This window comes from Strix uralensis, chromosome 5 (assembly GCF_047716275.1).
Source record: "Strix uralensis isolate ZFMK-TIS-50842 chromosome 5, bStrUra1, whole genome shotgun sequence".
Taxonomy (NCBI): domain Eukaryota; kingdom Metazoa; phylum Chordata; class Aves; order Strigiformes; family Strigidae; genus Strix; species Strix uralensis.
Genome location: NC_133976.1, coordinates 89,905,446 through 89,930,464, shown reverse-complemented (window position 1 = coordinate 89,930,464; position 25,019 = coordinate 89,905,446). Strand labels below are relative to the sequence as shown.

The following is a 25,019-nucleotide window of genomic DNA, read 5'->3' as shown; positions in this document are numbered from 1 at the left end:
TGTCCCCCAGAGGAGAGGGAAGATGGTCCCAAGGGAAGGGAGAAGAGTGTCCTGGCCACGCCGCGCTCCCTGGCCAAGAGCCATCTCCCCGTGCTGCAGCTGGGTCCTGCATTGCTCTGCGGGACCCCACCTGGCAGCGGGCTAGCACACGTGGCAGCTGTCGAAACATGAAGGTGACTACATTCACCTTTGTTTTATCATTGATGAGAACAAACATGCCAGTTTCAGGATGTGTTTTGCACATGAACTGCTTGGGCCTTTTCAAAGCTGAGAACTAATGCAAAATTTGAGGTCTGTGTTTCGAAAGGCACAGTGCCTACATCTGATATTCCAAGAATCTTAAAGGTGGACAGTCCATTTTTAATAGTGATTAAGGTCACATGCTGCGTACAGCAGGTTTTCTTGGTGTAGACTCTCAGATTCCCAAGTGTACTACCTAAACATAAGCTGTTGGCAAAGCTCCAGCATGAGCTATTGGCAAAGGACATTAGTTTAGGAGAAAAGGAAATGCAGAAGTCCGAATGTTTTTAACGTGAGCAAGACAAAACCAGAGTGAAAATTGGCCTACAATTTCTTATTTTTCACTTCCCCCCCTTATATTTTTCTCTTTAAAATTCAGTCCCATCCTATTACATAAAAAAAAAAAGTCCTCAACCATGTTGATTTTTGCCCTGCTTAATTTTTAAATTGCCAAGAAGAAAGAGATGGACAATCATGCTGTATCAGGGGATTGTTGATGGTGCAGTGGTGCAGTTGTTGTGCTGCCAACCTTAAGTTCTCAGATATCACTGAAGTATTCTCAAACATAAGACATATACTTCAGATAATCACACTCTCTTACATAGTCCTCCTGGAAAAATAAATGTTAACAAAATTGGAGGCAGACAGAAGGGTAAGGATGTAATGCTGGGACTTTATGTATGAAAATTTTCCCCATGTGACAGTTGATGCTGTGGTATTATGAAGTATTGGGTTTTCTGTTGTTCTTTACAAGTAGTTGGTGGTTAAACATACGAAAATACTGTTCAAGCTAAATATATTTTATTTACTTTCTGGGCTTTTGATGATAGGTGCCCTCTACTTTTGCTTTGTGTAGTGACAACATTGAAACTGTGGATCTAGAAACTCCTAGACCTGGAGGTCCAAAATCCAAAGCCGAATACTTTCAGATTTGGAAGTTTGTGAATTTGGTCTTTGGATCCAGCCCATTAAAAGGAAGCGGCACAAGCTATGAAATCGGATCTAAACATGGGTCTGTGTGCAGGATTTGATGGTTCGTAAGGCATTTTGAACAACTACCTTTTGGACTCTTACCCAACAGCGCCTCTTTAGTGTGGCCACAGCGTGTCAATAACGTGTTGCTGGGGAATGTGAGGCATTTCCTTGCTTGCTTTAGCCATCTTGAAGTGAGCAATGAATATCTCAATTGTTTTTCTAATCAGTGGATCCAAGCAAAACATGTGAGAAAATAACATTGATTTCTTAAACTCTCCAAGATGAGTAGCAGAAGGCATTTACTTAATAGTTAACCAGTAAAACATGAACAGCCCCAAGTGAAGTATATCTGCAAGCCTCCATTTGACCTTGGGTTGCTTGTGAGTAAACAGTGAAAGGAGTCTGAAGAGCGTTTGCAGACAGGTATTTGCGTTACTCGGCTGCTTTGCAGGTAAGGTACTGCTGCTCTGGCTGCCTCCGTGTCATCCAGCCATCACAGAGCTCACTTGTGCAGCACAAAACATAACCTGTCAACCTGCTGTGTTTTTAAAATTCCTTTCGATGACAAAAAAACCCAAACCAACAAGCTGCTGGAGAGTAGGGTAGCAGAGATAAGCAACCAGAATGATTTCAGTACTGCAGACCAAAATAAATGGTTTGTTTTGTAATTGGATATGAATCTAAGACATAAACCTTGACTCAGAGACTTCGGGTGTTTATATAAACTGTTTGCTCTGTATATATCTCTGTCAAAGTATCTGAAGGATGCTTATCTTGTCAAGGCTTAGCTTTTGCATCATGACTAATGTGTTTAACAAATTTTAAGGCAAAGTGCAGAATGCGACTTAGCTGGTTGGTGAAAAAAGTTGTGTGATTTGAGGTAAGTTTTTCTCAGGTATAAATAGTTATATCTTGGAAGGACTTTTGTGCTTTATGCTCTTAAAATACTTTAAAGTCTTTTCTATGGCTTAATAACTATTATCTGAAGAGATTTCTTACATACTGTGGGATAGGCTTTCAGCCTCAGTGTGCTTCCATTCATTTTTTTCAGTTAAAGGAAATAAATAATGTTTGTTGTATAATAAAGAAATAATGAAATTCAGGGAACAAAGAAAGGATCTAGAGTTAGGGAACAAAGGGACGTTTGTTGGGTTTTTGTAGTCCTGTGTAATATGAGAACAAGTACTGCCTTGATGTCACTGAGGAGAGTTCAAGAAGAAATTTATTTATATATATAAAAATAAATAGACATTATCAGTTTAAGTAAACCGTTGCCAACATTCGGGTTGGTTTTTATTCATAATAACGTTTATCCTTTATGCACAGTTGAGCGTTGGGGTCTTGGAGGGCGCTGAGCCTGCAGGCTGCTGGGGCCCTGAGCCTGGTCCCACTGGGTTCCCGCTTCAGGGACAGGGCTCCTCACAGCCGTCCTCCCGAAGCAGGGCACTGGTGCGTGGAAGGACCAGCCGCACGATGTGACTGGTCTCACCAGGCCTCCATGCTTCAGTCTGTGTGTAACGGCTGTTTAGCCCTTGCAGGGCAGAGGAGCACGGGTGGGTGCCTGCTCTTGCAGGAGCTGCCGGGGAGGTGTCCCCGGGGGTGCCAGGTGGGGGGGGGGGGCCCTGGCAGAGGCAGCTGCCTGTCCTCGAGGAAGGGGGGGGATGTCTGGATTACACAACTCTGAGCATGTTTGAGACCCAACTAGTTTCCTGTCCCTGCCTCATGCTAAGATACTTCTCTGCATTATTCCCATTAAGGTATTTCCAGCATTTCCTATTTTACTTTTTAAATTTCATTTGTTCTTGGCTTGCAGAACAGCAGAGCAATATATTCAACAAGGATCCATTTTCTTTTTTAGCTTTTTCTTTCAGGCCTGGAAGGTATGAAATGGAGCAGGTTTTTTATGTTAAAAGAAATGTTAATGACTCCCAGTGTAAATTAGCTGAATATATTCATTATTAAGTGTTAAAATGCTACTATCTGGTGGCACTATAGTTGAGTATCTTCAAAACATCCCATGAGAAATTGTGCCAGAGATTTAGACTGAATTAATTTGAAGCCCGTTTTATTTATGATTGAAATGTATTTTGCAAATAAGTCTGTGTGTTTGTGTTGCTCTTCTGGCCAGCCAGAAAAAGCACAAATAGATATGATAATGTGTCTGAAATGGCATTTCTCTTAATGAAATAGAGCTTTACCTTGTAAAATTAATTGCTAAGATGTGTTGTTTCAGCGTTGAAAGGCGAGAGGAATGAATCCAGAAGATGCTTCAGACATCTCGGTCGACTCGTGCGTGTAGGACCAAGAATGCAGGGACATTTATTTTGACAGCAAGGTGAAATTTGGTGTCTTACTTTTGCTGTGGAACAGGTTCTCTCCCTCTACCATACCTGTAAGAGATGACTGCCATTTGTTGGCTTTTTCACTGTGTTTTTGTGGTAGACTGCTCTGCCTAACAGCCTGCTCTTGGGGGTTCTTTCTTTACTCTCTACAGCTCGAAACAAGCCCCAATTGAGATTTTTTCATTCCTGTGTATCAGAATTTCCTGATTTAAGGAGTGTTATGTAGGAATGGGAGAGCTGAGAAACTCAAGTCATCCATCTTATTGCATCATATCATAAAAATAATCTGTAGCTGATCCTTTCTTTCCAAACGCTGAGTGTTTGCAGAGCATGTGCACAAAGAGGAAGGTGAGTGGGACGAAAGGCCCTTCCCTGGAGAGGTTGCATGTGGGTCACAGTGTGTCCTTTTGGCCTTTGGACCTGCTAGCAGGCAGCTGATTCTCCTCAGCTCTGCAAACCTCTGGATTTAAAGTGTGGTGTGTTTTGCAGGTGGATGTTCAGAATGAGACCACCTCAAAAAAAAAAAAAAAAAAAGGCTTGAAGATGTTGCCCCTAGATGCCTGTCTGTGTGGTGTTTGATCTAGGAGAGAGCCTCTGAGTGGGGAAACTATAATTTCCTACATATGCAGAATGTTTAAGCACTTTTTTTTTAAAGTCTGCCATCTTAATTAAATATCTGATTTTTAAATCCACATTCAGGCAGCTTTCCTGTTTGCATCCAGCAGACTGCAGTTCCCGTTCACAAAGCCCCTTGGTTTTTTTCTAGCTTTCCTTGGATTTATTTGCAGGGTAGTGTTTTGTTTTCTCTGTAAGCCGTTTGGAATACATCTTCACTAGCACTGTAGCCAGAGGGTTTGTATGTCATTCAAAAATAAAAATAAAAAATCTCCACCTACTGAAAAGTGAACAGCATAGCCCTAGCAACCGACTGGTGTGTTCGAACCACAGGGGGATGTTGAACAAGTAAGACCAAATAACATCTTCATAATGGCCAGGGATGCAGTAGAAGTGCCAGCTAGTGATAAGATTAATCAGAACTGATAGTGGAGAGAGCTTTGTTTGTATTTTATTTTTATTTTTTTAATGGTGGATTGTAAATAGAGCCTTGGCGAAGTGGTGCTTGTTCTTGCCGGCATGAGCATGGTGGTCGTCTGGGAGCTCTAGAAGGGGGATCTGCTTCTGTAAAAACACCCCCCGCCCCATCTTGCACTGACTGTGTATGTGTTGAAGCAATGAGGAAGGTAAGTCATGGTTTTCTTGGAAAGCAAGGGAGAACTTAGTTTAAATGGTCTGTCAGGCAGGGTACTATCAGTGCCTTCCTCTCAGGTGTGTTCTTAATGGCATTGTGCCAGGGGTGGCTTTCGTGCATCTGCCTCTCCATCTCTTGTGTGCACCTTGGCTTCTCATTCATCTGCTGTGTCATAGATCCATCTGTGTTAAAATGATGATTTTTTTTTTTTTTCTTCTTTTTGCTTTAGTGAATGAAATGAATTTAAACTGCTTGACATCATCTGAAATATGAGCTTTTCCTTGTTTTCCTAAAGAGCTCCATTGCGCTTCTTCAAGATGGATTTTTGTTCGTGTTACCAGACTGTGTGGTTTTTCTTAGTCACTGCCAACAAAAAAACCCTTGAAGCTTTGTGTTTTCTCTTAGGTTTTATTTCTATTAAACCAAAGCCATAAAAAGCAAAATGAAGAAAGGAACGTCTGTATCGGGAAAGGTCTGCTGCGTTAGTGGTCAGCCCAGGCTCCTCTCAAAGTTTGTGAAGTCAGAGGCAGTCTCGGTGCCCTTCAGCAGGCACAGGGATTAATCTGCTGGTGTTTCAGTATTGTCCTCTTTCCTATAATCCCGAAAGGCTGCTGATTTATGACTTCTGTCTAATAATTGCGTTTCTTTGACTCCTACTGCACCTCCCCTTTCCACCCCCTTCCTCCTGCGGTTTGTTGTCTTTTCTTGTTTCATGCAGTTTGGTTCTTTGGTCTGCTGGTGTATGAGGTCTTTGATTTCCTCCCTGCCCATCCGTTTCTGTGTGCTGGTGATGGTGTGCAAAGAACAAAAGTGATTCTATGCCCTTACTGGGGAAGGATGCCTCCAGTAGTATTTTTCTATCACAGCATTTTTGCTTCCTGACTGCTAGGTGTGATTGATGCACTGTGCTGGGAGGGTGGCCAGAGCAGGATGTGCCGTTCCAGGCTAGTTTTCAGTGAGCACTTTTAGGACCAAATAGCTGGGGAAATGGGATTTTGTTGCGTCATCTCCAGCTGTTCGGCTTGGGGGCTTTTTGTTCTTTTTATTTTACCTCTACAAGTTTCTCAGCTGTAAGCTTGGTCAGGCTGCTAACAGATGCTCCATGAGTGGTGGAAGGTTTTTTGGAGATCAGTGTGTTTACACGGTTTTGTTTCACTAAATTGTATCTTAAAATTTCTCACTGCTGCTCTTGGCAGCACAGCTCTTTGTGCAGTAACAGTCAAGGAAACACTGTGCAGACTGATGTTTCTCCTTCCTTGAAAGTAGGACCTGGTAACAGTGGGGTAGATGCTGGAGGTCTCCTGGATGCTGTTGGTACCACCATCTGCCCCTGCTGCTCCCTTCAGTAGAGCTGTTTTAGGCATTTTTGATAACCACAGACAAAAACCTTGTTTAGGAAAAGCAACGAGTGCTTTTTTTGGAAACATAAGGAGTGACTGTGCCTGGATGAAGTGCAGGGATGGTGATTTTTCTGTGCCTGTGAGCCATGGCTTTTCTGTGCAAATGTAAATTAGCAGTTCCTTGCCCCTAATTAGTGTCTCTCCTAGACAGAAGGTGAGGAACAAGGAGGGCACTGTGAATAAACTTGATTAGGGAGCACTCTGTTCCTTAGCACATTTTTAGCCTGCAGCTTGGCTTTGCCAAGGCAGCCTCTTCAGTAATGTATTTAATGTTTGATTGTGAGTCGTGCTGAGCTCCCAACGGTGGCTGAGGTGGGAAGGCACCTCTGGAAGTCTCCAGCCCACCCGCTGCCCAAAGCAAGGTTGCCCAGGGCAGGCTGTGCCGGGCAGTCAGTCTGTGAGTGGCTCCAAGGATGGAGATCTCAAAAGGGCAACTCTTTCCAGTGCTTGCTACCCTCACAGTAAAAAATACTTCTATTTTTAAAATTTTTTTAATGCTTAAGTGGAATTTCCTTTGTTTTAAGGTGTGCGCATTGCATCTTGTCATGTCACTGGGCGTCACGGAGAAGAGTCTGGCTCTGTCGTCTTTACTGACCCCATGAGGTGTTTGTTCACACTGGGAAGATCGTGAGCACTCCCGATTCCCAGACATTAACTGGCTGTTATGGGTTTGTAGATGCTTTGTGTGTAGGTCCTCTTCCGCTTGGAGCTGTGAGGAATCAGAGTTTTGCCTGGGGCAGCAGCAGCCCTGGGGTTTCTCTGTGTGCTCATGCGTTCAGAGGGAAATCCAACTTGGATGACCATGTTTACTGGACTTCAGCAGGACCTGGTTATCCATGCCAGGGTATCCTAAAGTTGAAAGGACAAGACTGTCTTCAGAATTGTCCAAGTGAATGTGTTTGCAAAAGCTGAGTTTTCTGCTCATTTTTACTGGGCGTAGAGGCACCGGACCAAATATCTTGAAGGATCTGCATATTATGGCAGGTATTGTACTGCTTGAAGTTTGCTATTTATGTTGATTTTAAATTTGGGGGTTTCCTTCTTGAAGGCTGGAAGTCTTCAGTTATGATGCTACTGCATTTTTTAAGATTTACAACACCTCAATTTACCGGTATTTTGACTTTTTAAAGTTCTCTTGGCTTTTCTGACTTTGGCAACTAAATGATAAAGCAAGGCATTTGCCAGAAGTGCAGTAGTCTTTGTGCTGTCCTTCAGAAGTTACCTTCGAGTTTGGACCTACTTTATGTAATAAAAGTTTTGATGTGGAAGATGAAATGTTTGTTGGCATTTTAAGGATAGCATTTCAGCAAAGCTATCTGGCAGTCTCCAGTGAGAGCTACCTCCCAGGTGGATCAAACCAATAGAGTGACTCATAGGAGGGAAAATTCAATTTGTAACGTGAATTTTTATTTTGTTTTGGTTTTTAGTAGGCTCTTTTCCAGGACTTATGCCAAAGAAACTGTGAACAACTTTCTTAATTGCTTGTATTGGGGCAAATGTCAGCAGTGTTAGGCCTAATACAAAAAACAAATGGCAGTGTATGCAAAAGGTTAAAGCAAGTTTTCCTTCCTGGTGTTTGTTTAGCTTTGTTCCCTAACTGTATTTATAGCAGAAGTAGTCTCGTGTGTCCTAGATTAAAGTCACGGCAATCTGGGCTATTTCAGTGGCTTATGTGTCCATTGTGCTAGGGTGGGGGACTGGGAACACCTCTGACCTCTGCAGCTCCACTTCAGCAAAGTACCTAGGCGTGTTCTTAACTTGCAGACCATTGGGATTTCGGGTCTGCTAGTTCACCTGCCCAGGCAGCACATCGGGCAGGTTCACTTTTTCAGGCTTTGCTGGAAATAATTCTCTGGGGACCACTTCTGGCTTTTCAAAGCTGGCTCTTTCAAAGTAAGATCAGGTTGTATCATTACAGCGTGAATCTCTGCTAGGCTCAGGGCAGCATTGTCAGGGAGATAGTCTGTGCGTGCGTGCTATGTCCAGTGAGTCCTGGGCATCTGAGATATCCTGCCTGTAGGCAAATGATTGCATGCCCAGGACTTCTGGATTGTCAGACATCCAGAAATCTTGAGCAAATGGTCAGACTCCTCCTTTCCTATACCACAGATTCTTGGGGAGAAAAAATGCAGTGGATAGACATGTGGTTTATTGCTGATTTGCAGTTTCCTTTTAGCGACAGAGGGCCTGTGTCTTCTACATGAGCTTCCCTGAAGTGCCATGTGGGATTTCTGAGGTGCTCTATGGGATGCCCCTTCAGTGGCACGGACCTGTAGGCAAAGCAGGCCATGGGCTGACCAAGAGTAGGAACCGGGTCATCAGGTTGGTGCTTTGATTCTTTGATACCAGTTCTTGCCTGGTGGTGAACACCTTGAGTCTTGTGGTCAGCAAACGGCCCCAGTCTTCCTGCTGGTCCAGTGATGGTGGTGTCTGAATTCAGAGAACATGCAGTGAAATGAAGTTCTTTTTTGCAGATTGAATCACAGACTTGAGGCTCTGGATCCAACGTACACTCTCAGTGTTTCATTGCTCCTTATGGTGTAGCTGGTGATCGTTCCTGAGAAGAGAGAAGATGATGAGTGATGCAAGTGATATGCTCGCTGCGGCTCTGGAGCAGATGGATGGCATTATAGCAGGTAAATGCTTGGGGCAGCTTCTTCATTTAGCTGTTTCCTTTCTCATACCTGAAGGGCAGAGTTTCAGGCTGATAAGAGAACGTGTTGGTAATTCTGTTTGGTGTCTTCCATTATAGCTTAGCAATTACAAATAAATGGAGTGGGGGGATTACACAGACACGGATAAATGGATTGTAGTTTTTTTCCTAGCCTCTATCAAAATGCTGCTGAAAGTGGCTGAGTGATGCAGTTCAGCTGGTGCACACAGCACCATGAAAGCCAAGGACAAGGCACGTTTCAAACTAGGCTGAGTGTGTTTAAAGAGCTGCTGCAAGGCAGGAGGTTTGCCTGATACTGGCTACTCTGAACTTCTCTCAACTCTACAGAGTTAAAACATGAATTGAACTTTACCTTTTTTCAAAATTGGAGTGCTCTGGGTCCAAACATTTGGTTTGGACCTGCCTTGAACATTTGATTTTTTTATAAGTACCTATAAATTGTAAGTGGAACAAGGAGAAGCATTGCAAAGTATCCAACCTCTGCTTTTAAGCTGAGTCTAGTGAGTTAGAAAATAATATAAGTACACAACACAGAGGAGCAAAGCAGCAAGAAATTAATAGTCTAATCCTATTCCAGCAGAGCTGTGCAAACAGCTACCCAAACTGAAAAAATATTCTGCAAGGATAGCAACACAGTTATAAAGTCTTTAATAGTTCCACTTAAAATAATTTCCCTTAGGGAAAAAAATCATCATGCAGTGCGTGCTTTGTTTGAACAATGACTTTTCTCTGCAGTTTTCCTAAAGATATTAAGGACACATAGCAGGAACACATGTAAGGTGGATTCAGTTGGATCATAATGATCTCTAAAAATACATACAAGCTGTGACTTTAGTAATTTCCATAAGTAGATACTGGTATTTGAATCTGATCATGTATCTGTGTTTCCAAGAGCCTAAGTTGGTTGTGGCAGGATGAGGTTTAATATAAAAATAAAATGTGATGTTGGGATGTTTAAGTCACCAGAGACTTCATTTACCCGTGTGTCTGAACAGACCTATAAAATAACAACGGGATAACAACTCCTATGCCATTGTGGGTATTTTTCTCTTTATTTTTTTCAAAGGGAATTAGCAGAATACTCACATTTTTGTGGCTTGCCAGATGAGATGAATGAAAGTTCATGGAAGTGCATATATGGCATATCACTGTAGTTTCCAAAAGTTGATAATACAAATGATCCTCTGTTGTGAACCCACCTCATTGTGCTGAGGCATTACAGTGTTAAGGTCACAAATCAGTGTGCTGAAATTATAGTTGGAATTAGCTAGGTTGACTTAAATCAGCCTTAATCCTGAATTCATAGTTTCCTACCTTACTTAATATATAGCAAATTTTAATGTAGGTCAAATATACTTACTGGGAGTTTATGCAAATAAGAGATTTTTCTCTTTATTAACATGCAAATGTCAGTACTACACTGTCAAACTGTTCGGTTTAAAATTTATTCTTGTGTAGAAGTGATTTGGTTTTTTTCTTTATTATCACACTTTTCTTTATTCTTCTAAAAAATTTCCAGTGCCTTGGAGCAGCATAACCTATTTCTACATGAAGAATGCAGAGCACGGTTTCCTCTGGACACCCTCACTGTCTGACTTGTGTCATGCAGTCCCTGCGGGGTGCCTCAGAGCGTCGGCAGAGCCTGTTCCCCCCGCAGGACTTTCCACCGGCGATACACAGGGTTGTGGCTGCACGTCCTCTGTGGCGTCAGCCCACCTCCTCGCGCTGGAGCTGCCGTCTGCGTGGCGCCAGCCAGGGCTTCGCCTTCTCCAGACGACCGCGTGGCGCGGACAGAACCCAGCACCAGCGTTGAGTTTGGTTCAGTGAAATGCCAGCGGGAGCAAACACTGCCTTGCTGAGTGTTGGACCCACTTGCCTCGTGCCTGACCCCATGCGGTTTTGTTCCCCGCAGGTTCGAAGGCGCTGGAGTATTCCAACGGCATCTTTGACTGCCAGTCCCCCACCTCCCCGTTCATGGGGGGCCTGCGGGCGCTGCACCTGGTAGAGGACTTGCGGGGCTTGCTGGAGATGATGGAGGCGGACGAGAGAGAGGGGCTGCGCTGCCAAGTCCCGGACTCGACGGCAGAGGCTCTGATCGAATGGCTCCAAAGTCAGATGGTACGGTCTGGCCTCGTTTCACCTGTGACACGCTCGTTCTGTATGATAGCTAGGCCAGCTCAGTCAGCGGGGCTCTGTGTCATGCAGGTGTTAAAAAGTTTTAGAGTAGATTTCAGAGAACCAAAGGGAGGAGATTTTTGGTTTGGAGGTGCTGCTGCGGGGCCTTGGAAAAGCTGTTGCTCAAATACCTTGTGCAGTGGGTTGGTCTGTGCTTTCGTTGTACCACCATGTCTCAATCTAGGGAGCAAAACATTTTCGGTAACTGGACTTCCGTCTCAGAGTGTTCGGGAAAGACATTTTTATAGGAATCAGGTGCTTAAATGGAAGGAAAAAATTTGTTTTCAGTGTGAACTTTTCACTAAAAAGCATTTTTGGCAGCCTATTTCCTACAAGGACAAGTGTTATTACTGAGCTTCCTTACCTGGTTTATAAAAGAAGTGAGTGGTATAAGCTCAACATCCCTTTAATCTGGATACCAAACCAAATTTTTATTTTCTGTGTTTGGGAACCTGCCAGTTTTTGTCACCTTGCTTTAAAAATACACCAAAGTATACCTGACAAGGCTGTTCTTTCCCCAAGACTTGGTTTTCCCAAAAAGTCAAATATTACTGAAATGGAGGCTACCTGAAGACTACCCTGGGAAATAAAATGTTGTGCTTGTCAGCAGGTGAGTTACACGGCATCTTTTCTGAAGGACCCGCTGGTTTTGCCTCCGTGCGCCCTGTGACTGGTGACTTCCCAGCAGGGCCAGAGCCCTCGTGCTCATGGTCTGTGGCAGGGTTTGCTTTGTGGTGTCTGGGTGTACGCAGGTTTTGGGGAAGCACCAGCAGTGGAAGTCAGGACTTATTTCTGGAGGCTGTGCTTCAGGTTTTAAGTCAGCCTGTGGCTGTTACAATGACAGCAGTGGGTGTGCGCTTCTGTGTGTTCTGCCAAATCTGTCTTACAGCGGTGTCTGGGTCCTGTTGTCTCACACACTTGGTGTTGGCCAAGGTAACACCGTGCTGCCGAGATGGGGATGCCAGGTCTGATGAAGGCTGGGTCCGATGCAGGACAGACCACCGCCATGGCTCTGTGTTGCACCCTGAGCATTGCTGCTGTCGGGACAGGCAGCCACTGTTGCCTGGTTCCTTCCCAGGACGGGCATCACACCCTCTCAGAAAGGGTTCAGTCACCCTAGAGCCGTGGCTGATCTTGCAGAAACCGTTTTTGTTTCGATAGTTGGGTTTATTTCAGCGCTGCATTGCGGTGGGTGTGGGGCTGTGTGTGCCCGAGCTGGGCCGGCCAGGCGCAGGGCCGCGGCTGGTGCTGGGCAGCCTGACGTGCCACGTCGGGACACGCGGGCTGTGTGCAGCGCAGCGGGGACAGGGGCGGGCCTGGGCTAGCACCATGGGGCTCGCTTCTCTATGTAGCTCTTGCGGAAAGGTTTGAGGGGAGAGAGCTTTTTTTTTCCCCCTTTGCTTTGAACTACTCATTTGAAAATGCTTGAAACTTAATGAAGCACGTGGGAGCTTTCCCACTGCCTCCAGTGGGATTTGGATCTCGTCCCCACTGTCAAAGTGTGGCAGCCAGCGCTGAGATCAGGAGGAGGAGACAGGAGTGACATTCGAGTCAGATCTTTAAAGCGCGCAGAGTTCCTGCTCACATCAGCGTTTCCTTCCTGCGTAATGTACAGCAGTGAACATCGCTGTAACTAGTCTCTGCTCTGTGAGGAGCAGAAATCAAGGGACACAACTGGTTTCATGGCAGTATGGCCTTTATAAATCAAAGTGTTCGTATGCCAAATAAACAGCCTTGGAAATTAACTGCTCCCCGTGACATGCACAGGCATCAGTAGTATGTGCTTAGTGATGCCGATCCACCACATGTTGTTCTGAAGTAAAAGGGCCCGTCAGCATGGCTGGAGGCTGCAGTGCCTGTTGAGATTAATGAGGCCAAGGCCAGTCATTGCCCCTTGTGATGGCAAATGTGTGACTTCAGGATGCCTGGCTGTTAGGATCTGGAACGGGGTCCTGCAGATCCATGTGATGTGGGTCACTGCACGGTTTTTGTTGCAGCCATGGGTTGAATCCGGGAGAGGAAGGGCTCTGTTATGCCACCCAGCTTAGTGCCTGCTGAGCACTGGAAAAGACATGGCAGGGGTTGTGTGTACAAAAGATTGAAGAAAATAGCTGTTCCAAGTATGCTTATCCTCAGTCTGCTTCAGATTATTCCCCTGTACTCTCTGGCATCCTTAAAGGGGGCATCCTTAAAGCCCCCTAGTAGGAAAGACTGAATGTTACATTTCATACTGTGCTGCAACCGTGGGATTTGCAGGTGTCACCAGTGTTGCTGGCACCTGTCTGAGCAGGAAGGTGTTATGTGAAGTGCCCAGATGATTTGCAGGAAGGCTTTTTGCAACTATGCCCATCCTTACAGAGGAGGGGAAGACACCTCCTTGGTTTGAAATCAGTTTAATCCTCCATGCATGAAGAAGTTGTCTCCACCGGGCTATTCCAAGCTGCTGGAACTGGTGTTTGACATCCCATCCGAAGCTGTAAGCAAGTCTCTCGTGTCTCAGAGGGGGAAAAAAAAGTGTTTGCTGCTGCCAAACAGTGTGTCACAAGAGAAAAATCCTCTCCTGGCCCTGGCAGGGAAACCGCTGATGCCCTAGTTGGGAAGAGGATCTGACAGTAGTGTCCTAAAGTTGCTTGCTTGTGTAAAATGGGACAGAGCATTCAGTTTTGCCATGCCAGAGTTGGCTGCCCCGTGTCTGCTGCCCCGTTCCTTTCTGCTCCTCAGTGTGTTAGAGAAGTCTATGCAAGCACTCAAAAAGGGCCAGTGAGTTAAAACGCCTCGTGCTGACTTTTTTTAACTGGTGGATGCCAGATGGTCACGTGACACCAGAGCTGATGTACAGCGCCCAGACATCTGGCAGAGCTCTTCCAAGAGAATCCGTCGGATGGCCCCCGTGGGGAGTTCAGAGAAGTTGTATATACAGCTTTCTGCTGCACAAATAAGCCAGTTTAACAGTAATACGTTATTTCTAATTGTCAGTCTACAGCTCAAAACAGATCTCTGTCTTGCTGAAACCCTGCTCTTGTCTCCATGTGCAAATGGAGGGCAGGTGAACATCACGGTTAAAAATTACAAACAAGGCCATTGGTTCAAAGTCTGGAAAGGGACTGAGGCCTTTACTAAGCTCAGACATGTTGGGACTGTGTGCTTTCACTGGGGACCAGACCTGAAATCCATAGCCAGATGATAACTATTCCAGAGTTTTGGAGTTTTTTCAGATTTCTCCTGATCAACAGAAATGTTTAACGTATTCTGATGTGTGCTTTAATAAAACATGTGCTGTACTCTGTGGAAATGGAGCTTCTGGCTTGAATATAGACAGCCTGTGAGTAATCTGTGACATCATTATTACTAACAAGACCATTTTAAATGAAACTGCTTTTGCAAGACCAAGGCAGCCCCATTGTGTCCAGCTGGAAGTTGGTAGATCCATCTCTTGAAGAATAATTCTCAGAAACCTTGTTCCCAGTCATGAATGTTGCTCCAGTTTTTCTTCAGTTGAAACAAACAAGAGACAGTTTTCTTTCTGGTTATTATTTTTCTTGACAGTGTTTTTTTGGTGTCTTTTTTTTTTTTAAATACCTCTTATGCAACAGCCTCCCAGAAAGAAGAAACCAACTGTGTCTTGTTAAAAAGGAGGGTGAAGGGTAGAAGTGGGTGGACAGTCCCTTCCCACACCTCAGAGACAGCTTCCCCAAGCTCCTGATCTGAACTTGCATATGTGGGTCCTGTTATGTGCCTTCTCCTCTTTAGAGGATGTGCTCCTGGAACGAAGGAGCTGGGATAAGACTTTTTCTTTAAAATCTGCAGCAAGTGCACCTGTGGTTTTAGCTTTGGAAGTGACTTTCTGAATTTGGATACATATATTATAATTTTTTTTATTTTTTTTTTTCACTCCAGAAGTGAATTTTTGAAGATCATTAAAGCAAAACAAACTTCCTGGACTTCAAAGGTTTCTTGAAGAACATTTTCATCTCATCTGAAAATGATTGTCAATTTGAGCTGTGGCACCTATAGTGGCTTGTGCAGTCAAGTGTTGCTGCTGTGAACAGCATATCTGTCATCTCACAGAGCAGCCTCACATTTTGACACTTCTTCAACAAGTTGGTTCTTCCAGAGAGTGGCTGGGAGTAATGAGTTAAAATGAGGGGATATTAGATTTCAGAGAGAAGTTTTCTTCACTGGCTAAACATAGGTTGTCATCTTACAGAGATATATTGGCCTGTTTGGATGACAGGGTGGTTCCCAAGTGGGGGAAGCAGTTTGGTTAGCCAGAAATCATCTCATATTTCTTATTCATGGAATAATCTTGTCTTCAAACCAAAGTTTGTTGTTTGATTGTCTTAGTGTGGGTGTACAGTGCATTCATTTGGCTCAACTTCTGCTTATGTTGAGTTTAGCTATCGAAAGGTCCTACGGTAATGTGTGGCACATAGGTGTTTACCACCAAACACCTGCTGGAGATCCCTCCTCAAATTACAGTATGAAAGGAGCTTTGTCATAGCCTTTCAGCCTGTCATCATAAACTGCCTCCCAGCAATACTTTTTGTCTGTAAGAGATCTACCTCTCTAAGTTCTTGAAACACAGGACCCTGCTTCTTGCTAAAGGACATCATCCAGACTGGTGAGTTTTTAACACTGGAAGATAATATAGCTCATTTATAGCACGTCTTGGTGTGGCATCTTCATGCGTTGTGGATGAGTTCACCAGCGGTGAGAACAACCCATGCGGTCCTGCGCTGCAGCGTAGGGCAGCCCTGATGGCCCAGCTGTTGAAAATCACCATTCCCAATTCAAAAAGCATCAGCCTGGCTTAAAAAACACAGCCTCTGCTCCTCTTCTGCTCTACTCTTTTGTTCTGGGTTATTCAGCATTCATGTTTTTGAGATTTTTATCTATCAATGGTAGTTGTAAATGTTTCTTTTTAATAATAAAAGCTGTGGGGTTTGAGATAATCACAGGACTCCTGGAGCTAGGCTCTGTGGTCAAAAATACTAGGGATTTGTTTTGCTGCTGCTGTTACTGCATGAGTTGAAACTTAAACGTGAGGACAGAGGTTGGTTGTTGTTGTTGCATTTTACATGGTTCTTAAGTATGACATAAACTTGAGACAAGCCACTCGTGAGACCTGGGACAGTTGAGTCAGCTTTCTCCTTCCTCTTTTTCTTGGTGCCTACAAGTGAATTACATGTGCACTTCCAGCTTGTACAGTTAATAGCCCATTAAGAAAAGAAAATTCCCTCCTGTTTACCTTGTAGCTAAAGAGGTCAGAATCGCTCTTTTCTCACGTGTTTTTGGGTTGGATGATTTCCACAGAGCCAGGAGGGTGCAGAGAGGTGGGGGTTTGGCGAGGAGCGAGGGTGGAGATGGCCAGCTGCCGCCTGCGTGGGGCTGCCCTTACTCCCGGTCAGGTTTACACAGCTCTGCGCCCCCCTGCTTTCATCCTCCTCTGCCTCGCTGCCTGGCCTTTGTGTGTTGGGATCCCAGCGGGCTCAGGTTGGAAGAAGGGTTGATCTTCCCGGGCTTTGATGTGTTAATTCCCCAGAGGAGCTGCTTGCTCCGCCTGAGGAGCGCTGCTGCTTCCCACATCTCCCTCTCCACTGCCACGTTCGCCTCCATCCTTGGCTAGGCAAGGAAACCTGCCGTCACTTACCCTCTCCGTCTCGGTTCAGAGGAGCCTTGACGGTGCCGCTCGGCACAGCGGGTACCTGCGGAGCTGGGGCGGCAGCTCTCAGCCTCGGCTGCCTGCCACAGTCGTTTGTGTCCTTAAATGCATGAAGATAGTCATGACCAGCATGGAGTATAGCTGGGACATTCACGGACACTGCGTCTGGCTAAATAAGGTAAGGCTATCTGTGTTCTGGCTCTTGCATTTCTCCCAGTGACAAGCTATAGCTGGGCAACGCTGTTAGGGAATAAGCGTTTTGTCTTCCTCTTGTATCAGATACCAGCTGAGCTGCTGCTGAAGACGCTGAATATTTTGAAATGATTGCATCTTCCCTGTTCAACAGCCGTGTTATTCACATTTAGAAAATGTTTCAGGTAAACTCCTCAGAGCGAAGGTCTGTCTTAAGCTGGTTTTCTTTCAGAATTCACTTTTCTTGTAGTGAAGCCTTTTAAATAGAATGCGGGGGTTTTTGAGTGGGTTTGTGGGTTTTTTTCCCCTGCTCATTCTGTAAGGAGGAAGTAATCTGTAAACTTTAGGAAAAGCTTAGCAGCAGGTCTGCCTGCTTGCTGCCGGACCATGTGGAGCAGGCTGCAGATATTCAGAGCGATGAGTAGGGAGGCGTGAAATGCAGGAGATGCCTGTTTGGGAGGGCAGCGGTGTGCTGCCACACAAACTGGGTAGACACTGGTACGGGTTGTGTTCAGGCAGATTTGACCAGTATGAATTTGGGAATCTATACTTAGAGAGGGTAAAGCTGTCACGGCTCTGTATCGCAGGGGAAACAGTGGTGAATACTTCGGCTCTGCCCGTGGCACACCAAGTGATGTTGAGGTAGCTGAGGCTGGAGGAGCCTCCTTGCAAGGGACTCTCTGAAACTGAGTGAACAAGCAGAACAGCAGTAGCTGTGCTTAACTAAGCGTAGGCAATGTGTATTATAATGATCTGAACAACGTAAGCATGTTGATGAGCTCTAATTTAACTCCAGATGGTCAGGAAAGAGATGTCAGGGACAGGTCACTTACCCAACTGTTGACTGGACTGTAGTGGTCAAAACAGTCAGTGCAATCTGCCGTAAAAGAAAATAATGCTGTGGAGTGGCAGCTCCTTTTATGCAAATCAAATTGCATCAACAGCAAGAACAGTGTAATTTGTGCTGCTTATGTCTCAAAAGCAGAAGAGAAGATGAAGGAAAATGAGGGTATCAGCTGCAAAAGGCTAAAAATGAGCTTTATTTTTGAAAGGAAAATTCAGCAACTGAGAAGAAACGGATTTTTATATTTATTTTTTTTTAGAAGGTTTAAAACAGCAGCTATTGGAAACCTGCCTGCGGTTTGGAATGCTAACTCACTTCCAGGGGAAAGGGATTAAAGACTGAGGGCAGGCAAGCTGTGAAAGTTTGGTGATGCATCTGCTTAGTACAGGAATAATGCCCTCCAGAGCAGTGTGGAGTTTTACACTTACATGATTGCAGACAAAGCTTACACATGTGTTTAACAGATTAGCCATGGATTGATTTTGCCAAGTTTTTGAGTGCACTGGGTCTGATCTTATAAGGCATTTTAAGTAAATGCTTAGCCTGGAACTCCTGCAAAGCCTCGGTGGCATCATGACAACTGTTCTTTTGTTTTTAGGATTAAGGTTGGTATTGGTAAATCTGCATTCTCTTCCCATACAGTGTTTTGCAATTAATCCCTGAATTGAAAACACATGAAGAGTTTAAATGCTTAATTGAAGATAGTTTCTAAGTTGTTGATCAAAAAGACCCTTCTTTGGAAAATGTCAAAGCTTGTCTTACACAGCTAGTAAAGTATGTTAATCCTATATTGACTTTGATGATACAGATTTGATCCAGAACTACCAGGTGCCCAAAATATGCTTGTGGTTGCTGTTGAACCAGATATTTACTTTTTCTTTTTTTTCTTCTTCTTTTTTTTTTTTTTTTTTTTTTTGTTTCCCCCCAGAGCGGAGCCATTGCTCTGCAGGGTGAGTAGTTGCCAGGCTCAGTCCCAGGGGAGGCTGCAGGTCCCCAGTTGAAGAGAAACTCCTGAAGGACACATGGAGTGTTGCTCACCCAGGTTTTGCACACACCAGGTCTCCTGGCATCTTTCAGACCTCCCTGTAGCCAATTCCTCCCCCGTGGGGCTCCCTCCACCCTGTCTCCTGGTACACTGCTTTCCCATATCCAGTGTTTGGGCATCTTCCCTCTCCATTTCCCCTCAGTCCTGCCCACTGCTGTCATTACCCTGTTCTCTTCCTTTCTCATCTCTCTGGGAAGAAAATCATGCCCAGGTATCAACTTTTTACCTTTGAAGGTAGCGCAGAGGAGAGATGCAGAAAGGCATTGTGTGGCTGTTGCCTGCTGGTCCCTGATCTCTGCACCACCATAGGAGGTGCTGGGGCTGCTACTCTGAAATAGCTGTCATGGCCTTTCTGTGTCATCCTTTCTCCAACTCTCATCTTTTTCCCCGCTGAAACCAAATTCAGCAAGTTTCTTGCCTTTCCGTACCTAAAATGAAGAGTTAGTCCCAGGTATTGTGCAGAAGTTACAACATTTCAGACAAAAAGCAAACTGCTGTTGGATTGTACTGTTTCTGTTTTCAGTGTACTACAGGAGGTCTGGTTTTAATTTTACAAAATATTTCTGGCAAGAGACAGCAAATACATCTTTGTATTTGGTTTTGTGGAAGAACAACCTTTACACCAGTCCTCTATGGGGTTCCCATCACCTCCTCCCTCTTAGGCAATATGCAGCTGCAGCCTGAACTTCCACTCTCTAAACGCTCCTATTTTAAAGCCAAGTATGATGTGCTGAGCAAAACAGGGTTTTTTTGAGAAATGTGAATGGAGTTTAACAACAAAGGTGTCTTGGCAAGATGCTGTGTGCAATGACTAACATTCTACTTTAACACCTCGTTGGTTTCACAGCATCATAGACGTTTCCATCATAGTGTGAAACCAATTCTTACCTTCCTATATTTTCTTCACACAGTTTTTGGTTTTAGTTAATTTGTGTCTTGTTAGGCTGACTAGAGGTATCAGGAGGTTCAGTGGTTGGGGTGCTTATGTGGTGGTTGGGAGGCAGGGAGTTGAGTCTGTGCTTTGACAAGGACTTTCATGTTAGCCCTGGCAGGATGGAGGGGCATCTTTGCATCTCGGCTGCCTGCTTGCAGTAGGGCTGAATATCACTTTCCTACTTCAGATACACACACTGGATTGATAAATGTGTTGTATATTACAAAATATGGACACTGTTCTTATGGAGGCTGAGTAAGTGCCTGAGATATACTGGAGGACTTTAAATGAGAAGGGAGCTACAGAATAGCAAAAGTATGCAAAAACCTCAGCTTTGTGTTTCACATACAAGTCGAGTTATAACATTTAAAGCATAATCTGCTCACTGGGCAGCTAACAGGTTTCTTTTGGAAGCTCTTCAACTTCTTTCACCTAAATTAAAGTGTTACAAAACTGAAGATCTCACTGATCTTGAATGGAAATCCTATGGCATGAGCTAAATTCTGGTAGAGGTCAGGGGAAAAACAAGGCAAACTCAGAAGTTTAGAGTGCTTCTGTATGGTTCTTAGTGTCTGGATGGTCAGAAGGCCTGGTGATTTACTGCTAAATAATTCCGTTGCAGGGTACCATGATATGAGGTATTGGTACAAATTGCTAAAGAGCATCCTTTCTTAGTCTACTGTAGCTCTAGTGATTTCAGGGAAGATACTGTGGTCCCCTTGTAATGTTACATGTGTGCTTGGCAGACACATTTACTACTGCACGCTGATGTAAAAGCTGCCAGGACACAGCCTGCTTTCTTGAGAGCACTAAGGTGAGGTCAGATATTTTGTACCCCCTCCTCTTTGCTTTGTGTCTAATCTTAAAGTGGTGCCGGTGGGAGTTCTATTATTTCAGTTTCCAGTGAGGCAGTTTCTCCCACCACCCTAGGTCAGACCTGTAACTTAGAAAAGGAGTTTTAGCCAGCAGGTTTCCCGAGGCATCCTCTGCAATCAGGGGAGATGAGCTGCTTGAAAGGGAGATTCAAAGCAGGAGCCTGGGGCTTGCCACTCCGAAGCGGTGGTGGCCTCTCAAGGCAGGTTTGTGCTGCAGACTCCCCCGGGCACGAGGATCAGTTGCCCGGTTCCTTGCATGTTCAGAAGGAATCAGGGCCCCCTCAGTGTTGGTGGGAGTCTCTGCTGAGCATGCTGGATTTCAGAGCAGCTTCTCAGACTCCTCTAAGCGATTTATGCAATGATGGGAACAAGAATTTCTTTTCTGAGCTGAGATCTGATTGTGGCGTCCATCACAAAGTGCTTTGAGACAGTTTTGAATATGGATAGAGCAAAATCTTTCTCGCTGCTCAAGAGCATTGAAGTTATTATGAAGAAAGAAAGTTGCTGATTCCTCTGAACTCTCTGATAGCATTAACATGTATTCTTGTTTCTCTTCAGCCTCAGGCAGCTTTACAGAGAGATGTGTTTAGAGTGCAGACATTCAACCATACCCAGTAAAATGTGCCTGATGTGAAAGGATGTCTTACTGTGTGGTTTAGAAAAATTGTTTGACTTGCAGGAAGCATAATGCACATTTTGTAGATTGTATGTTGATTTTTTTTCACTTGCTGAACGTCTCAGGGTATTTGTCTCTTTGCAAGTATGGCTTAGCATAGTACATCACTGAGCACAAAATTTGTTAACAAAATGCTGAATACACAGTAAGTGAATTTTGCAGAATTAGGTCACCAGAAGGTTCTTCATTTCTCATCTTTACAAGAACAATTCTTGTCCTGAGTGGTGGTCCTGTAGCCTTTGTTGACAATATATTTGATTTGTAACCCTTTGGGGGCTGAAGAATACTTTGAATCTGTTCTTGAACTGTTCAGACCAAAAATACTGCTTAAGAGTGTCGGTAACGTTGAATGACACTTATGGTACGATAGCTGACTACGCAATATTTGCTGTCTTTTTCAGACTAATGGGCACGTATCTGGGAATGGAGATGTGTATCAAGAAAGGCTGGCTCGTCTGGAAAATGATAAGGAATCTCTTGTTCTGCAAGTGAGTAGTCACCTATTTTTTTTTTTTTCTGCTGTTGCATTCATAAGACATTTTGATAGTATGTGTTAAAACTTCTGAGGATTTATTTGCAGTTGTGTCATCTTGGACAGGGTTCAGAAGGCTTGCTGATACCTCAGAGTTAAACCAGATTAAGAATAGGTGTGAATTTAGATTACAGGAAAAATCTAAAGACCTTTATTTCTGTGTATATGATCTCCAAATCTTGTTAGCTGAGCAGGTCTGCAGAGCAACCACCTTGCATTTGTGTGTATCCTTAAGATCACTGTCTTCCCTGACCACTCACATGCTGTCTGCATCAGGTGACAGATGTCCTGTCCTCATGAAGGGTGACAAAAGCTGCGGTGCTGGCCAACAGGCAGGAGGAGACAAGGAGCTCCTCGGAGGTCCTGCTCACCTGCTGCTGGGCTGAACTGGGTCAGGCCCCTGTGCTCTTGCCAGCTGGCTTACTCTTGCTGTCAGAGTTGGGACTGTCTGACAGCCCTTGGTCTGCACAAGCATCCTGCTGTCCCCGACACAGACCTGGTCTAGGGGCTGTGACAGCACCAAGTGCTGCTCTAGACAGCTTGCTCTCATTCCCAGCAGTACTGAAAACTTCCTCGAAAAAGCCTCGTTAAAACAGAAGCTTCATTCAGAAAAGGCAAAATGGGAATCGGTCTGCAGTCTCAAAGGTGTTGTCTTGGTCTTACCTAACCTCAGTCCGTGCATTTTAGCCTCCTTTGGTTTTATTGTTCTGGAAAGGAGAAGCTGTGTGCTATGGGTACACTGTGTGCAGTCACTTGGAAAGGAGAATAAATTATATGCAGTGAGGTTTAGCTATTTGGTTGTTAAGGTAAGAGCTAGTGGGTTTTAGTTAATGTATTGTCACAGCAAAGGCATAATTATTGGCTGTAAAATGCAGCAGCCACCCCTTGTGGAAACTTCCAGGACAAGTCAGGAGGGGAGATGCAGAACTGCAATGCATCCACCAGAACTTTGGCTGAAATTCCAGTAAGTGTGAGGGGAGAGCTTTCCCTCCTCTCCTGTCACTTTCGCCATGCACAGTGTCTGCTGCAGAGCTCTGCTGCTCCTCCTCCTCCTCTGCCGTGGATCCCATTTAATCTTTGCCCCATCTGGCACTGTTACTCACATGAGTTCTCCAGGTGACACGTATGGCATGGGTGCAAGGTACTAAATTGTGCATCCCTTTTTTCTGCTGTGCAGGTAAGTGTGCTTACAGACCAGGTGGAGGCCCAAGGAGAAAAGATTCGGGATCTTGAGTTCTGTCTAGAGGAGCACAGGGAGAAGCTGAATGCCACGGAAGAGATGCTGCAGCAGGTATTTCAGAGCCTAGTGTCTGTCTTGCTGTCTGTTTTCATTCTGTCTTAACAAAGGGCTACTGAGAGCAGTTTATTTCAAGGTGTTGCACCCCTTGATGTCTTCTAACTAAGTGATAATTTTCTACCTTATTTGCTTTAAAGTCTTTGTGCTTAGTGATATCAGTGCTGCTTTACACTGCAGGAATCTAGTTCTGCTCTTCTTTGACCCTTTCCTCACTGAACTTCAAAGAGACTTGGATTAAAGCCTCTGACAGGATGGGTGGATTCCCGTCAAAGCTCCTTGCTGCCCAGGGCAACTGTGGTGACAGACAAGCTTTTTTCTTGTCCTGGCAGCCAACCCGTGATAACGCTCCAGTGATCTCAGATGCATCCTAGGTGCCTGGAGTCTGTCAGATGGGTAATAGCTGTGTCCCAGGGCTTCAGATAGTGCAAGGAAGAGGGTGATGCTTTTCCCCATGAAAGAGGCCTTTAGCTGTAGAAATAAATTACTGATTTCTTCCCCTCGGATGAATAATTCTGTTCTCTTCCTCTTTATCTTGAATCAGGAGCTTTTAAGCAGAACGTCCCTTGAAACTCAGAAGCTGGATCTTATGGCAGAGGTTTCCACTCTGAAGTTAAAGCTTACATCTGTAGAGAAGGATAGGCTGGACTATGAAGACAGATTCAGAGATACAGAGGTGAGTAAAACCCAACGGAATAAATTGTGAAAGCTGTGTGTGGCTTCACATTACCTGAAAATTTCCTGGGATTTTTTCTTTTTATTGGCCAGGCAAGAAGGGAACCCATCTTTAAGGTTAAAACATGCATCTCATAAAATAAAAAGTGTCCTCTTTGGTAAAATCTGATTTTACAAAGACAGATTTCCAAAACCCGTTTTTGATTCTTGCCATCAGATCTCAGGAGGGATGACATTTAGAATGGATTGAAATAAAATCGTGAACATACTGCACTCTCCTGTCCCAACCTGAAACTGTCGTTGTCTTCGTAAGGCACGTCTGAGGCAAATGCTTTAGCCCATTGCAAGTACAGAAAGCATGCATGTGCAAAGAGACAGCACGCTAAAAGACATAACTTTTGGTTTTGATATCAGAGAGCATGAGGTGGGTCGGTGTGAGGGCATTTTGTTGAAGCCTCTCTTCAAACCCCAGCCTTACAGAAGCCCAGGACTGAGAGGCCAGCAGTTACTCATCTCAGCCTGGCTTCGAGCCCAGCGCCGGGCAGAGCTGCCCTCCCTGGCAGTGCTCTCCTGAGGCATTTGCCCTCTGTGCACCACAGGTCTGTGTAGCTGAACCTTGCTCATGTTTGGAGCCAGAAAGCCTCAAAGCAGGTGGGCAAACCCAGTTTTTCCAGGAAATTCCAAGAATCAGGCCGAGCTTTGCTGCCAGGGTGACATACCCTGTATCAGAAACACCTTGGAGTCTGCCTAGGAAGCAGAACAAAATTTCCAATTCTGGGTTCATAAATGAGCTGAAAGGTCAGATGTTCCTATTGTGGATGTTCCAGATGTCATTCATTTCTAGAAGGAAAGAAGCCATAATGCCATCACAGGAGACAAAATTTGCCCTTTCCACTTCAATCAGTGGTTTACCAACTCCCTTCCAGTTTCTTGCATATTTTCTAGTGAAGTGTCATCCCTCACTTTATTGTAAGTGTGAGAGCAAAAGTTAGGCTTGCTTTTGAACTACTTTATTTGGACCAGTCTGAAGTAATCCACAGACCCAAAGAAGTCCACAGGTTGAAAACCAATGACTTGACTCATGTTCAGTTTTGAAAGGTGGTGATCATTTACGTAGTGATGGCAGTGTCCATTCCTGCAGTGTAGCACATCTGGGTGCTGTCAGGCTGTGGGTTGGATTCATGTTGCCTCCCGTTACCTTTTCCTCTAGCCTCATACCAGATGTTATGTGAAAG

The 25,019-nt window shown here is 44.6% G+C and overlaps 1 protein-coding gene across 13 annotated transcripts in view; it reads left to right on the top strand.

Annotated features, from left to right (window-relative positions):
* The window catches only part of PPFIBP1 (PPFIA binding protein 1), a 121,981-nt gene that overhangs the window by 61,149 nt on the left and 35,813 nt on the right, over positions 1-25,019 (top strand). For 12 of the 13 annotated variants that reach the window (XM_074872210.1, XM_074872206.1, XM_074872207.1 and 9 more), the window contains exons 3-7: positions 8,681-8,842; positions 10,793-10,998; positions 21,685-21,771; positions 22,993-23,106; positions 23,654-23,785. In XM_074872210.1, the coding sequence (XP_074728311.1) occupies positions 8,779-8,842; positions 10,793-10,998; positions 21,685-21,771; positions 22,993-23,106; positions 23,654-23,785 (603 nt within the window). In that variant the 5' untranslated portion in view covers positions 8,681-8,778. Of the gene's footprint in view, positions 1-8,509; positions 8,529-8,680; positions 8,843-10,792; positions 10,999-21,684; positions 21,772-22,992; positions 23,107-23,653; positions 23,786-25,019 lie in introns of those variants that run through there. The other variant, XM_074872197.1, reaches the window with a different exon arrangement.